Source organism: Scylla paramamosain, chromosome 38, assembly GCF_035594125.1.
Source record: "Scylla paramamosain isolate STU-SP2022 chromosome 38, ASM3559412v1, whole genome shotgun sequence".
In the NCBI taxonomy this organism is placed as follows: Eukaryota; Metazoa; Arthropoda; class Malacostraca; order Decapoda; family Portunidae; genus Scylla; species Scylla paramamosain.
In genome coordinates this window covers 7,008,735-7,023,242 of record NC_087188.1, presented here as the reverse complement: position 1 = coordinate 7,023,242, position 14,508 = coordinate 7,008,735, and the positions used below count along the sequence as shown (strand labels likewise).

At 40.1% G+C, this 14,508-nt stretch overlaps 1 protein-coding gene across 1 annotated transcript in view; it reads right to left on the bottom strand.

Moving 5' to 3' along the window:
* Nucleotides 1-178: 178 nt before the first annotated feature.
* The window catches only part of LOC135091905 (clavesin-2-like), a 24,611-nt gene continuing 10,281 nt past the window's right edge, over nt 179-14,508 (bottom strand). Inside the window, exons 2-7 of the mRNA XM_063989968.1 lie at nt 8,518-8,715; nt 8,089-8,303; nt 4,214-4,513; nt 3,798-3,914; nt 3,408-3,501; nt 179-3,068 (exon numbers count right to left, since the gene is read on the bottom strand). Coding sequence (XP_063846038.1) covers nt 2,923-3,068; nt 3,408-3,501; nt 3,798-3,914; nt 4,214-4,513; nt 8,089-8,303; nt 8,518-8,710 — 1,065 coding nt within the window. The 5' untranslated portion in view covers nt 8,711-8,715 and the 3' untranslated portion in view covers nt 179-2,922. The remainder of the gene's footprint in view (nt 3,069-3,407; nt 3,502-3,797; nt 3,915-4,213; nt 4,514-8,088; nt 8,304-8,517; nt 8,716-14,508) is intronic.

Sequence of the window (14,508 nt, the reverse complement as noted above, 5' to 3'; positions counted from 1 at the left end):
GTGAATAATTTCATTGTGAGTTGTGATGAAAGTGTTGTCAAGCAGTGATTCCTCAAATCTTCATCATCGGATTAGAAGTGATTTTGGAGAAAAGCTTATGACATCTACTGTGCTTTGACAGATGGATCTGGTATAACTGAAGGAGGCTTAAGATGGGCTGTTAAAGACATTACAAAGATAAATTGGATTATTTATTATAACAGTACTGTCACATACACACATGCATACACACATACATACACTAACCCTCCGAAACATCATGGTCCTGCAAAAACAAACGTGCACACAGCAACACTTTACTAAAGTAATAAATAGTCTACACACGGGTGACACACTTGCACATCTGGTACAGGGCGATGACACAACCTGGAGTGAGTCATGCGAGTATTGAGTGCTCTACCCCGGCGAGCCTTTTGGGGGATGGGAAGAACTCTTAATGTATGACTAGAGTTCATTGAGGTGCAGCCACCACACTGGGCAGCTGCTGTACACAGCGGGAATTATTGACGCACAGTCACTGTGCTGCCTTACATTAAATTCTATGCACTCAACATTTATCCTGTTGGGACTTAGAGGATTTATAACTGATTACTTAGTGTAGATTTTTCTTTAACATGGGGTTTTATGGAATGGTTTTTATATAATTTGTAAGATAATCTGTGTAGTGTTTGGGTAGGGAGAAGTGGAGGCTCTTCTACCTTGACCATCCCCTTGAGGGACGTGCCCAGGGATGTGAGGCATCAGAGAGAAAGATAAAGATATGTAATCTAAAATTTCTGATTCTGAGATAATTCATAATTCAAATAAATTTAGTTGCCCTTTATCTTGTAGTTATCATTGTGCTTGAGGAAAACAATCCCCAAATAACTCTTACATCATAGTTAATTCTGAACCTTAGTTGTTTTTAAACTATACATTTTCTACAATTGTGTAAGGTTACAGAAATATATCATACATTCATTTGTATCTGAATTATTTGATGCAATCCTTGAGTTGTCTCTAAATCTGATGCCCAAACCTTCTGTAAGAGAATATAAGAATAAACAAATTCCTTATCTTAAGCTAAAGACCAACATTTGTCAATGCAAATTTCACTAACTTATTATGTAAACATGCAGTTCCTCTTTAATCAACTTGGATTCATCTCGCACTTCTTCATGTCTTTGTGTACTGTATATATATAACCAGGTCACAGATATAGCTTATAGTTCAGATAAAAAGAATCACATAAGGTTTGAATACTAGGAAGCATGATGAGTAAGCGAGTCAACTGCTGCCTTCAGAAAGTCAACAGATCTATAGTAACAATGGGATATCATTAAATTACACACTAGTCAATATTTCAAAGGCAATTACTCTTGATTAATTCTATGAAAGACCACATAATATCCAGCCTTCAGGAGGTGGACATGAGCACACTACTGTAGCCTCATAGTGTGCACCAAACCTGTGCCTGTACTGCTGCCACATTGAGGCTGAGGATGGCACTCTCCCTTAAAGGTGAGATCTGCCCTGAGTATGACATGGAGTGTAAGTCTGTGGCCCATATTCTTAAACACACTACTCTCCCATGGATGGTTTTCTCACAGATATTCCAAAATCCTCATTAAACTATCAGTAGTCATGAAAACATCCTTGAAAATTCCTAATATCTTCCACCAGAGCCTGTTGAAAGTAGATGAAGTAGGATGCCAATTATTTAAGAATACGGACCTAATATGGAGAGTGTTGTGGTGGTGAAGTCCTTGCTGGAAGTTTGATGAATCTGTCACACTCATTTCCACTCTTACGTTTATCTAATTGTTCTTATTTTTGTTGATTCTTTTTTTTATTTCCTTCAGTAATTCCTATTTAATTTTCTGTTCCTGTTTTTTACAACTTTATTCTTATGTTTACTGTGATTAATATCCTTTTATAATTGTTCTTCCTGTCCTACACCTGTATTCATATATTCCCTGTATCTAATGTCCTTTTTGGCATTCTATAATATTCTACCTTGCTTTCCTACTCTACTGGCACCATGTAACCTTGCTGTGATGCCAAGATACCACTCAATCAATCAATTCCATGTTCTGCTGTATGTTTATCATGGTTGTCTCTCTGGTACCTCATCTTTGTGGCTCACATTCACACTTGCAGAGTGTGAAAGTAACCCTGGTATGAATCACTAATGCACTAACCTTAAGTGTCTTTTGAAAGCACTATTATATATTTGAGAAAGGTGACACAGTGTAGATGACTGATGGAATGTCTAGGCAAGGTAGAGCATCATTATCTGTACACTGCCCTTCTCTCAAGCCAGGCAGAATACATGGTGTTATTTATCCTCAACAAGATGCTACTGTTAAGATGGTGTTACTCCACTGCCTTTAATCCAAGCTAGGCAGAAAATGTTGAGCTACGACTTAACTATACATGACATGATGAGCTTGTTTAGACTGTGCAATGTTCTTATTACCATACTTACACCACCCTGTTAGTCTGTACATGAATCTCCTCTGCCTTCAAGCCAAGCAACAACTTAACTATTCTTCAAATAATGCTCTTGTTATGTTCCTTGTACTACTTCTACAGTTCCCTCAGTCTAAATGGATCTTTACTGCCTTTTAATACAAGCTTGGCAGAAAAGTATGAAGCTATAACTTCACCATTCCTGTTATGACATCATTATTTAGACAGTGTAGTGCCACTTCTACTACACTGCTATAGCTCCCTCAGTTCATATATGTCTTGCCTGTCATGTAAGGTCCACACTTGAAGCTTTTCTCTCCATGTCAATCTTATGGTGAAGTATGACATTACTTCAAACTGCTCCTAATATACAAACTTCTACAAATTGCTCTGCATTTGTGGATCTTTAAAATCTAACAGCAAGATCCACACTTGTACCTTTCCTCCCATGGTGGCGACACTAGAGGCTCCTTAGTCAATATCAAGCTTCTTAAAGTTACGCTGGATTGTAGTGAGGGCTTTGTCAATCCTCTTGTTCTTGGGCTTCTTGCCGATGTGCATCTGGTCCAGCATCAACACGCGACTCCTCACTGACAGCAGTTCCTTCTTGTACATTTCTGCCGGGAGAGGAGCGTCAGGAATCATTACGGCATGTACTAGTGTTCAGGTTAGGTTAGGAAGTAGTGTTAGAGGAAAGCATGCAACGAGATTTGATTGTATAACTATATATGTTGTATATAATACATACGTATTGTATATGTATAACTTAGGATCTACTCTGAACATATACTTGGTATAGTGTTTGTAAGTCTATCACTGTTTGGGAAGTCTGCCATAAGCCTTTCATTGTCAGCTTCCAAAGTTTTCTTCATCATTTTGAACTTTTACCTTCTCTCTCTCTCTCTCTCTCTCTCTCTCTCTCTCTCTCTCTCTCTACATGCAGCCAGCACACTTACGGATCATGTCTGCCAAGGGAATGGTTCCTCCATACTCTTTGGGAAGGAGTCTTGCAGGCACAGCCTGCCTCAGCTTGCTGTTGTCACTGTGCATCTGGAAGGCAGAGGAGAGTTCACACATGGAGTAATTACGAACCACTCAAGTTTGTTGGCTCTGTTTCTGGGATGTCAAGGTGTCTCACTTCTTTGTCTCATTTTGGTCCTGTGGTGAACTGAGTTCCTCTATGGTGCAGTGCTTGCAGTCACAAAATTGTACATTCAGTTCTGTTTCATGGTGCTTGGTCAGAGGAGCAGTGGTCTCTTGTAACCATGGCTGAGTTTTACATACGATCTTAACTACCTTGCAAAGGGGATTCTTCTATCACCTGAGGTTTTGTCCTAAAGATTTACCTGGAACCTGTTTTTGATTTTGTCTGAGAGCAGCGTCTTGGCGAACTCAAACACAGCCATCAGTGTGCTGGGCAGGTTCACAATGTGGATCTCTTTGTGCCTCATGGGGATGGTTTTCTGCCACACAAAGAAAATAGCAATGATCAGGTCACTACCACAATAAAAGGCAATAATTCTGGAACAATATATGAATAAAAACATCAATAAAAGAAAATTATAAACACGAGACATATAATACAAAGTAATTAGCGATAAATAGCCATAGAAAAATTACCATTGTCCCCAAGCCTCTACAGGAAACATTACTTATCGAGGAATTTCTCTGTTGGCTACCTGTCTATTCCAGTCCAGCTAAACTTAATCCCATCTCTAGGTAAACTTGAAAAATGTAATTGGCTGATGGATGAGTCCCTTACCTCACAGCACTGGAAGGCCTTGGACACGTCAGAGGGAGTCCACAGGGTGATGATGGACAGGCCTAGTTCCTTCTCGTCAAAAATGTAGGTGAAACCACGCACCTGGTTCTCCTCGTCCTCTATCAGGGACTCAAACCCCACCAGCATGGAGCGCATCTGGTCCGACGCCGTGAAGCGGGCGGGGTCCATCTTGCCTGGTAGGGAGGAGTGCAGGCTGAACATTGGCTTCCTTTTTTTTCTACTGTTGTTATATAAGAGGGGTACTGGCCAAGGAATAAAGGCCCACTGAGGTGCTAGTCTCTAAGAAAAGGACCAAAAGAACTGTCTGAAACTGGGGGAGTTTCTTGAGGCCTCTAAGACCCAAACACACAGCATCCTGATTTGCATTCAGTGGAACGTGGCCTCTTAAATGTCGTGCTATGTCATAAGGGTAATTTTTAAAGGCTACAAAAAGGATAGATAAGTTTCTCATGGGTGTTCTTCCTATTCACAAGGTGGGATATTTGTTAAACTATTCATAGAAACAAAAATACCATTGGAAACTTCAATATCTGCGGCTACCTTTTGATACGTAGCTGAGATACGGCACCAAAATATTTGAGAATACAGATGACTCACAAAAATATCTTGGAACCTGACAAACGTTTGATCCTAATGTACGAGTATAAGATGTTGTACTCTGTTGTCTCAGTGAAATTCAGTGAGGACTGAGAGGTTTGCTTCCCAGTGTAAGCCTCATGGCGAATTTATCCCACCTTCAGGTCAATGTCTCAGTGTCCCTATGAAGTGCCCAAGAGGGCCACCACACCAGCTTTCTTAACCGGCATGTGCAGTCTAATAACTCACACATACTTATTTCTTTCACATTATATAATTAACCAATATACTAATACCAGTGTTCTGGCAAGGAATCAACTCAGGGCCACGCACGGCAGATGGACCACAATGATGTAGTGTAGCACAGACAGCCGCGGGTCAGCAGGTCTGCAGCCTTTGTTCTTCATTTGTGTGGTTGTCTAATTTGCACCAGGTTAATGAAGTAAGTTTTAACTCACTGGAGTGATAAAAGACAGAGAGCGACCATTGTACGTAGCTGCTCACAGAAAATGTGGGGATTTGAAGCAAGATCAGGCAGAGAAGAAAGCATGATGGATGTGACCCCACGAATTTTTTCATAATAAAAATCTGACAGGGCAGAAACTAGAATGAATAGTGCTAGATCTGCCTTCTACTTCGGCGCTGTCGCAATGAAAACGTGAAACAGACAGAACGTGTGTTCTTCCTGTATACAAAAACGCTTTGCTCTCTCATTCTCACCACGATTATTTTCAAAGGGCGCAGAGATGACTGGCCAGATTCTTAAGGCTGTTTTTCCTGTCAATCATGTAGAAATCTTGTTAATCTGTCACTAGAACTGTAAAAAAACACTGTGTAACTTCAACTAGACCCTTTTGAAAGTAGTATTTTCAAAGACCACAGAGATGATTTACCGGATTCTCAAGAGTGTTTCTTCTGTTAATGACGTAAAAAATCCTGATAACCTGTCACTACAGCTGTAAAAAGACACTCAAAAACCTGTGTAATTTTAACTAGAGCCTTTTTGGAAGAAGTGGAGGTACGGCGCAGTGTTTCACAATTCGTATTCAGAAACACTTTTCAAAGGGCACAGGAATGATTAGCCGGGTTCTCAAGAGTGTTTCTCCTGTTAATAATGTAGAAATCTTGTTAATCTGTCACTAGAACCGTAAAAACATCCTTAAGAAACTCGTGCAACTTCAAGTAGAGCCTTTTGAAAGTAGTGCAGATGTGGAGTAGGAGTGCTCAGAATATGGTACCATAGTAATGTAGGAACAAGATAAGAAAGCGCACACAGCTCCCATTCTCTATTGCCCCAGCTGTCAAGTCTCGCCACCTGTGCCTTAACCCTCAATGCACGCAGACAGACACATTGCAAATATTTATACCATTACAACATTGCATGATCCAGAGTTTCTTCAGATTCTCGCGGCTGGCAGCAACCCGGTAAGGCTCTTTCATTCAGCGACGGTTGCTCTCGCGTTAGGTAAGAATAATTATGATGCTGGAGGGTAATAGCGCGGAACACACGACAGTAAGATGTTGGAGAAATGTTATGAGTGGACAGTGAGAGGAGGAATTTTGGCGTACTGGGAATAAAAAAAAAAAGAGCAATTTAAATAGATAAGAATAAAAAAAATGGAAGTAATAACGAACGAATGGTATTGAAAGATAGTTATAAAGATGAATAGTAATGAAATGCAGTAATAATGAAAGGATAATAGAGTAATAACGAAAAATAATAATTAAAGGCAGTAATAACGAAAAATCTTAATGAAAGCCAGTAATAACGAAAAAATCACAATGAAAGACAGTAATAACGAAATAGTAATAATGAAAGTGATAACGAAACAAAAACAATGACAATAATAACAAAAGAATAATAATGAAAGATAATAACAACGAAAGAATAATTATGAAAGTAACAGAGAAAAAATAATAATGGCAGTAATAACGAAATAACAATAATGAACGGCAGGGATAAAGGCGAAACAACACAGCTTGGCGTGGAATAAGCAATGAAAAAGACGGTGTATACTATAATATAAGGCCTGTGTTCTGAAAGGCTTTGCTCTCACCACGACTATTTTCAGACCACAGAGATGAGTACCCGCATTCTCAAGGGTGTTTCTCATTTGTTACTAGAACCGTAAAAACACCCTTGAAAACGTGCCTAACTTCAACTAGAACCTTTTGATAGTCGGGATACAGACTAGAAGCGTCTCGGAATATGGTGCTTAAAGGCTCACACTCTATATATTGATGCACGAACCATAGAAAACATAATAAGCGAACCATGCGTTGAACACCGTTTTATAAAGAGAAAGAAAGACAGCGAAGGATGAGACAACTGGAAGAATAGGACAAGAAAAAAACTTCAGAATTAATAAACATATTTCTTCCCTTTTATCCTACTAAGGGCCGGTTCCACAGTCACCCTTGTCTGTTTTGCTAGCTAACCAACACAACCACTTCAGTCGTAACCGAGTCCACATTAACCTAGGGAGAGTCACAATTACGAGAAAGTAAACCAAGTAGTACTATTATAACGGACATCAGGATCGTTTACACTTTACAAAATGGGTGACTTAATCTGAGGAATACCAATGAAACCCTCTATGATAAGAAGGGAGGCTGGATTTACATCTGTATCAAGTTAAGGAGAGAGAGAGAGAGAGAGAGAGAGAGAGAGAGAGAGAGAGAGAGAGAGAGAGAGAGAGAGAGAGAGAGAGAGAGAGAGAGAGAGAGAGAGAGAGAGAGAGAGATGAAGTACATATTTTTCAAGGTTATTTTTAGTTAATAAACGAGAACATGTGTAATCTTTTTTTGCATAAACCAGGACCGTATCCTGAAACGCTTCTGCGACGCACCACGACCACCTTCAAAAGGATAGGTACAGTACAGTACAGGGGTTTTCAAGTGTGTTTTTGCGATTCTAGTGACAGATGAACAAGACTTCCACATTTCTGACATGAGAAACACTCGTGAAAACCCTGCTAATCACTTCTGTGGGCTTAGAAAAGTCTTATTGAGAGAGCACAGCGCTTTATGAACACGGATCAGTTATCAAACATAATATCCTCATCACGACTAAAAATAAAGGCCACAGAAATGATTAGCTGGTTTTCAAGAGTATTTCACCTGTTAATAATGAAGAAATATTGTCGATCTGTCACTAAAACCGTAAAAAACACCCTTGTAAACCCTCGCTACTTCAACTATACAGTCTTTTGAAAGTAGAGGAGGTGCGGCGCATGGTCAGAATACGTGCCATAACACTGTCACACTCACCGCCCGACACTGAAGAAAACCCGCCTGCCTGACTCGTCCCTCTCAGGCAGCGCAAAAAAATACCCCGTTGATATTAACTCGTCTAGCGTGGGGTCGAGAATATTGAGCTTCGTGAACCATTGGGGGTGCTCCTGACGCATCCTCAGGTACTTCTCCAGCTGCTCCTGCGCTTCCTCCACCCGGAATTTCTTCATCCTCAAGAACCGCAGAAGAAAGTTGCCATCTGTTGAGGGAGAAGGAGATGGTGATGGTGGTGGTAATAGTGGTGGTGGTGGTGGTGCATGTTATGGCCGCTGGAAGTGGTGGAGGTATTGGTAACAGTTGGAGAGAGAGAGAGAGAGAGAGAGAGAGAGAGAGAGAGAGAGAGAGAGAGAGAGAGAGAGAGAGAGAGAGAGAGAGAGAGAGAGACCCAATAAGCAGACCACACCAAGTCTTACCCATCCTGCATTTGGTAATCGAGGGATGACTGGAGATAAAGTCACGCATCTGAACAATGGCTGACGTCCTCGCTCGGTCTTCCTCCATCAAGTGGGTCTCCGCCAACTTACAAACCTCAGCGGGCAGCGTGCACACGTACTGATCCGGCCCCAGCACCGCCCCCGCCTCCTCGCTGCCTAGGGGACTGCCCATCGCTCCTGCAGGGGGAAGAGCAAAGAGTGTTAGCCCTTTCAGCAATATGAGCAATGCACGAGGCCTTTATAAGCATCTACATGAAAGAAGGGGATTAAAAAGAGAGTATATTTCGTAATTTCTAGGCAGTACAGTGTGTGGGGGTGGCTGTGGAACAAGATAAGATGCCTCAGAGTGGTCAGCGAATAAGGAAACACGTGACTAGTAGCAGTGAAAGGGTTAAGGAACTACAGGTTGGGGGAGATGTTTCAGGTTTTCTTCTGCGGGGTACGAGAATGAATGGTGAGGGTTGAGGGGCAGCTGCTCTTGCTGTTTGCTTACTGGTTTGTACTTGATGAATATGGAGAGAGAGAGAGAGAGAGAGAGAGAGAGAGAGAGAGAGAGAGAGAGAGAGAGAGAGAGAGAGAGAGAGAGAGAGAGAGAGAGAGAGAGAGAGAGAGAGAGAGAGAGAGAGAGAGAATTCTGTTTTGACATAGGATAAAGAAATACAGAAACACGAGAAATACAAAAATGAATCAGTAAATAAACATATAAATAAACAAATTTGCACACGAAAAGACAATAACCACACACTCAAAAAAAAAAAAAAATAAATAAATAAATAAATAAATAAACAAATAAACAAGCAAATGAGACGAAATGAAAACAAATGAATCACGAACAAGTGCCATCTTTATATTTACGTCATTCCACTCCCCTTCCAGTGTTTGCGTCTGTAGTACACACACACACACACACACACACACACACACACACACACACACACACACACACACACACACACACATACACCACTTCCCTATTCTCTATATGTACACGTAATATTTTCACCACCACCACATGTCGGGCGTGTGCGAATGGGTGGCGCACACACACACACACACACACACACACACACACACACACACACACACACACACACACACACACTTTCCCACGGCGAGACTTTCACTCGTGGCGACTCGTGTTGTCATGGCGCAGCGCAGGGAAGGGATGGGACTGCGCCGATATGGTAACCTTATAATAGAGGGCTGGACAGACACATAGGTAGGTAGATAGGAGGATATATAGATGGATACATGGATTGAAGGAGCTGAAAGTGTCGTATAGGAATTATAAAACGTTTGGGTTATTATGTAATTGACTTTTGTTACGATTTGTGTATGGCGAGTAGTAGTAGTAGTAGTAGTAGTAGTAGTAGTAGTAGTAGTAGTAGTAGTGGTGGTGGTGGTGGTGGTGGTGGTGGTGGTGGTGGTGGTGGTGGTGGTGGTGGTGGTAGTAGTAGTAGTAGTAGTAGTAGTAGTAGTAGTAGTAGTAGTAGTAGTGGAGGTGGTGGTGGTGGTGGTGGTGGTGGTTGTGGTAGTAGTAGTAGTAGTAGTAGTGAAGGTGGTGGTGGTATTAGTATTATTATTAGTAGTAGTAGTGGAAGAGGAGGAGGAGGTGGTGGTGGTGATGGTGGTCGTGGTGATAATGGTAATGGTATTGGTGGTAGTAGTAGTAGTAGCAGTAGTAGTAGTATTAGTAATAGTAGTAGCAGTAGTAGTGTTAGTATAGGTGAAAGCAGGATGCACTAATTCCTGTGTCCCTTATCGTTCTGGGAAACAGCAGCAGCAGCAGCAGCAGCAGCGATCCGGGTCAGACGCACCAATACGGATGTGAGAGCCTGTGGGTTCGGCGCCACACTGCTGCAGGAAATGACTCGGGAGAAGCCGCTGCTCGGGCTGATGGCGTGCCTTTAACTGAATAGCGCTAATGCATGTGTTTATCTCAGTTTGGTTAATTGGTTATGCGAAACTGATTTCTAAATATGTAAATAAATAAGGAAATATGTAAATGTATAGCCAAAGAAATGTGAAAAGACGGGCAGACAGATAGACTGGCCAAAGTGGCTCGAATTTTGAATATAAATAAAAAAAATAAATAAATAAATGAATGAATAAATAAATAAATAAATAAATAAATAAAGACCGAAAGACAGACAAAGATAGACTGATTAATACATAAACAGATGCAGATATAGACTGATTAATACATAAACAGATGCAGATATTAAAAGAAAGAAAAAAAGAAAAATAATAATAAAGAAATAAAAAAAACTGAGATGGAATAAAAAAAGAAAGGAATGACAAGAAAGTAAGAAAGAAAATAAACAAAGACAAGCAGACAAAGCTTTACTTAAAGAAGACGCCACAAGGAGGTCACGTGATCCATAGATAATTACATAACAACACAGATGAGTGAATGAATAAAAATTACATCACCTGTGAAGATCTATTACAACTTCATCATTTCAACTGCTTAATTGAGGTGATATTATTATTATTATTATTATTATTATTATTATTATTATTATTATTATTATTATTATTATTATTATTACTACTACTACTACTACTACTATTACTACTACTATTACTACTACTACTACTACTACTACTACTATTACCACTATAATCATCACTTATTCATCTATCTGTCTATTCTAATTTACTTTTTCATTGCAAAGTAATCACTGTAGCCTTTGTACATTCAGGTCAAGAAATATAATTACCGTATTAAAAGTATCTAAAGAGATCTTATTATCGTACTAATGTTACTTAAAGAAATCTGAAAATCGTATTGAAATTATCTTAAGAAATACGATTATCTTATGAAAATTATCTAAATAAATCTAATTATCGTATTAGGATTATGTAAACAAATCTGACAACCTAATAATACCTAAAGAAAACGGAAACCTGATAATTTTACCTCTCTCTCTCTCTCTCTCTCTCTCTCTCTCTCTCTCTCTCTCTCTCTCTCTCTCTCTCTCTCTCTCTCTCTCTTACTTAAGCATGACTCGGATATTTGGAATAAAAGTAAGAATGAAAACAAACAATATATTTCTCCCTCGCTTCTCCTCGTCGTCTCGCTTTCCTCGCAGCATTCACGAAGAAGGAAAGTAGTATAATAACAGGTGAAAATATCGGACTCATCGTGTTTTTGTCACCTGCTTGTCATAAAAAAATATAAATAAACAATACGAAGGAGGAGGAGGAGAAGGAGGAGGAGGAGGAGGAGGAGGAAAGGAGGGAAGGAGTGTTGCCTCATTCTGGAGGAGGAGGAGGAGGAGGAGGAGCCAGCTTACCTAAGAGTGAAAGGCTTGCAGGTACACACACACACACACACACACACACACACACACACACACACACACACACACACACACACACACACACACACACACACACACACACACACACTTGACCAGAACCATAAAAAAAGCTAAAAAAATAAATGGAAAAACTTCAAACACCTTAAATGTTTCCGTGTTGACCTTTTTTATTGACCTTTTAATCTGACCTGACCTTTCTTAAGAGTCTCCCTTACACTCCGTTTTCTATGAGTGCCAAAACTTTACTCGTGCGGGGAAAAAGTCTAGTTGTGGTCATGGCCGTGAGAGAGAGAGAGAGAGAGAGAGAGAGAGAGAGAGAGAGAGAGAGAGAGAGAGAGAGAGAGAGAGATTGTTTTCCGTTATTCGCACTACGATAATTCTCTCTCTCTCTCTCTCTCTCTCTCTCTCTCTCTCTCTCTCTCTCTCTCTCTCTCTCTCTCTCTCTCTCTCTCTCTCTAAGCCAAGGTCAGCGGGTCATAAAAAGGGGCCTTGCCGGGTCACGCGTTGAAAGTGAGTGGGAAAGAAATGATACTTCTCTCTCTCTCTCTCTCTCTCTCTCTCTCTCTCTCTCTCTCTCTCTCTCTCTCTCTCTCTCTCTCTCTCTCTCTCTCTCTCTCTCTCTCTCTCTCCTTTCCCTTTCTCTTTCTTACCCTAAAACTTCCCATCATGGTAACTCTCTCTCTCTCTCTCTCTCTCTCTCTCTCTCTCTCTCTCTCTCTCTCTCTCTCTCTTTGCCTCATGGGTGTGGCTTTACGAGAAATATTAACAGACAAACAGACAGACAGACACAGACAGACAGACAGACAAACAGACAGACAGACAGGAAGCCAGACAGACAAAAAATAAGTTTGCCCTCAATGGAACAAGTTACTGAAAACGTGCTGAGAGAGAGAGAGAGAGAGAGAGAGAGAGAGAGAGAGAGAGAGAGAGAGAGAGAGAGAGAGAGAGAGAGAGAGAGAGAGAGAGAGAGAGAGAGAGAGAGAGAGAGAGAGAGAATGTACGTAAACTGAGAAGAGAAAAATATTAAATCGAAGAATGATTATTAGGAAGATGTCACACACACATACAAACACACACACACACACACACACACACACACACACACACACACACACACATCTGTCGAGAGTGAAAGTCCCCATAAGAGATATGTCCCAAATATAATAATGAGAGAGAGAGAGAGAGAGAGAGAGAGAGAGAGAGAGAGAGAGAGAGAGAGAGAGAGAGAGAGAGAGAGAGAGAGAGAGAGAGAGAGAGAGACCTGAACAACGCCACATTTCAGCCAATAATTCCATTTATATTCACTTTTCATCAATTCATCAAGAAGCGAAAGTACTACTTTATTTACATTAATATAAAATATGTTGGTAATATTTATCTATGACTGCAAAGGTGTATATTTTCAAAGAACAACTCGAATAAAAAAAAAAAGTAAGAAAATGAGCACCATTATTCACCTGAATTTGCAAAGGTGTGTTGTCTAATTCAGTGAGTCAACGCTCGGTGCGGCATGGACGGGGTGCCGGAAAGTGCTGCATATGCGGGGCTACATTTACCGTGGCAGTTTTCAGCGCAAGGAATATAAAAACATCTCATAAACATCTCTCTCTCTCTCTCTCTCTCTCTCTCTCTCTCTCTCTCTCTCTCTCTCTCTCTCTCTGTCTAGTTAATTTATATTCGTCTCATTTTTTTGTGAATTTCAGTTTTAAAGTAGGCTCGTTCATTTCTTTGTTTATTTGTTTATCTACTTGCATATTTACCAGTTCCCTGTGTAATAATGCACCTGAAGTGTGTGTGTAAGCGGATAACAGCCAAAGTCAGGCGGACGCTACGGCAGGGAAAGGCAAACGCTGATCTAAAGTAATCAAAGTTGAAAGTATAACGAAACAAAACACAAATGAGAAACTAAGTTCATGTTGTTAACCTATATCATGAGCGTACATTGACCTAGATCTGCCTATACACTTTCTCCTCGAGGCTACAGGCATATCACAAAACAAAAAGCAAATAAGTAACTAAGTCGTACTAGTAACATTTTATCATCCTGTACTCGTATTAACCTATATTTTCAAAACGTGCATATTTAACTGTCTGTCTGTCTGTCTGTCTGTCTGTCTGACTGTTATTTTTAGTGTAAGTAACCGATGTCAAAAGTATAACACGATAGAGAAAAATAAATAACAGTGAAAACTATTTGTATTATTAACCTATTTTATAAGCGTATATTTACTTAAATTTGCAAAGACATAGAGTCAGATAATCAAGGCTAAAACCATAACATAAAACAGAAAGCAAACTAAGAAAGAAAACTCGTAATAACAGCGTATTTTGTAAAATCATAAGACAAAATACAGAAAATATGTATAATGAAGGTATTCTACTAACGTATATAAAGCTTATTCTGCAAGGGTGTATACTCTCTCCTTCAGGCTAAAGGTATATCATAACACACAAAGAAAATAAGAAAACAAATTCGTATTATCAACCACCTTATCAATCTACATTATTCAAACTTTGCAAAGGTGTACGAGTATAATCTCCCCCCAAGGCTTGTGGTGTATCATCTTTCCAGCTTCAGGGCGTTCCGTGAGCATGTTAGGGAGTAATTCACGGCTTTATTTACATCACACGCTTCCTGTCTTGC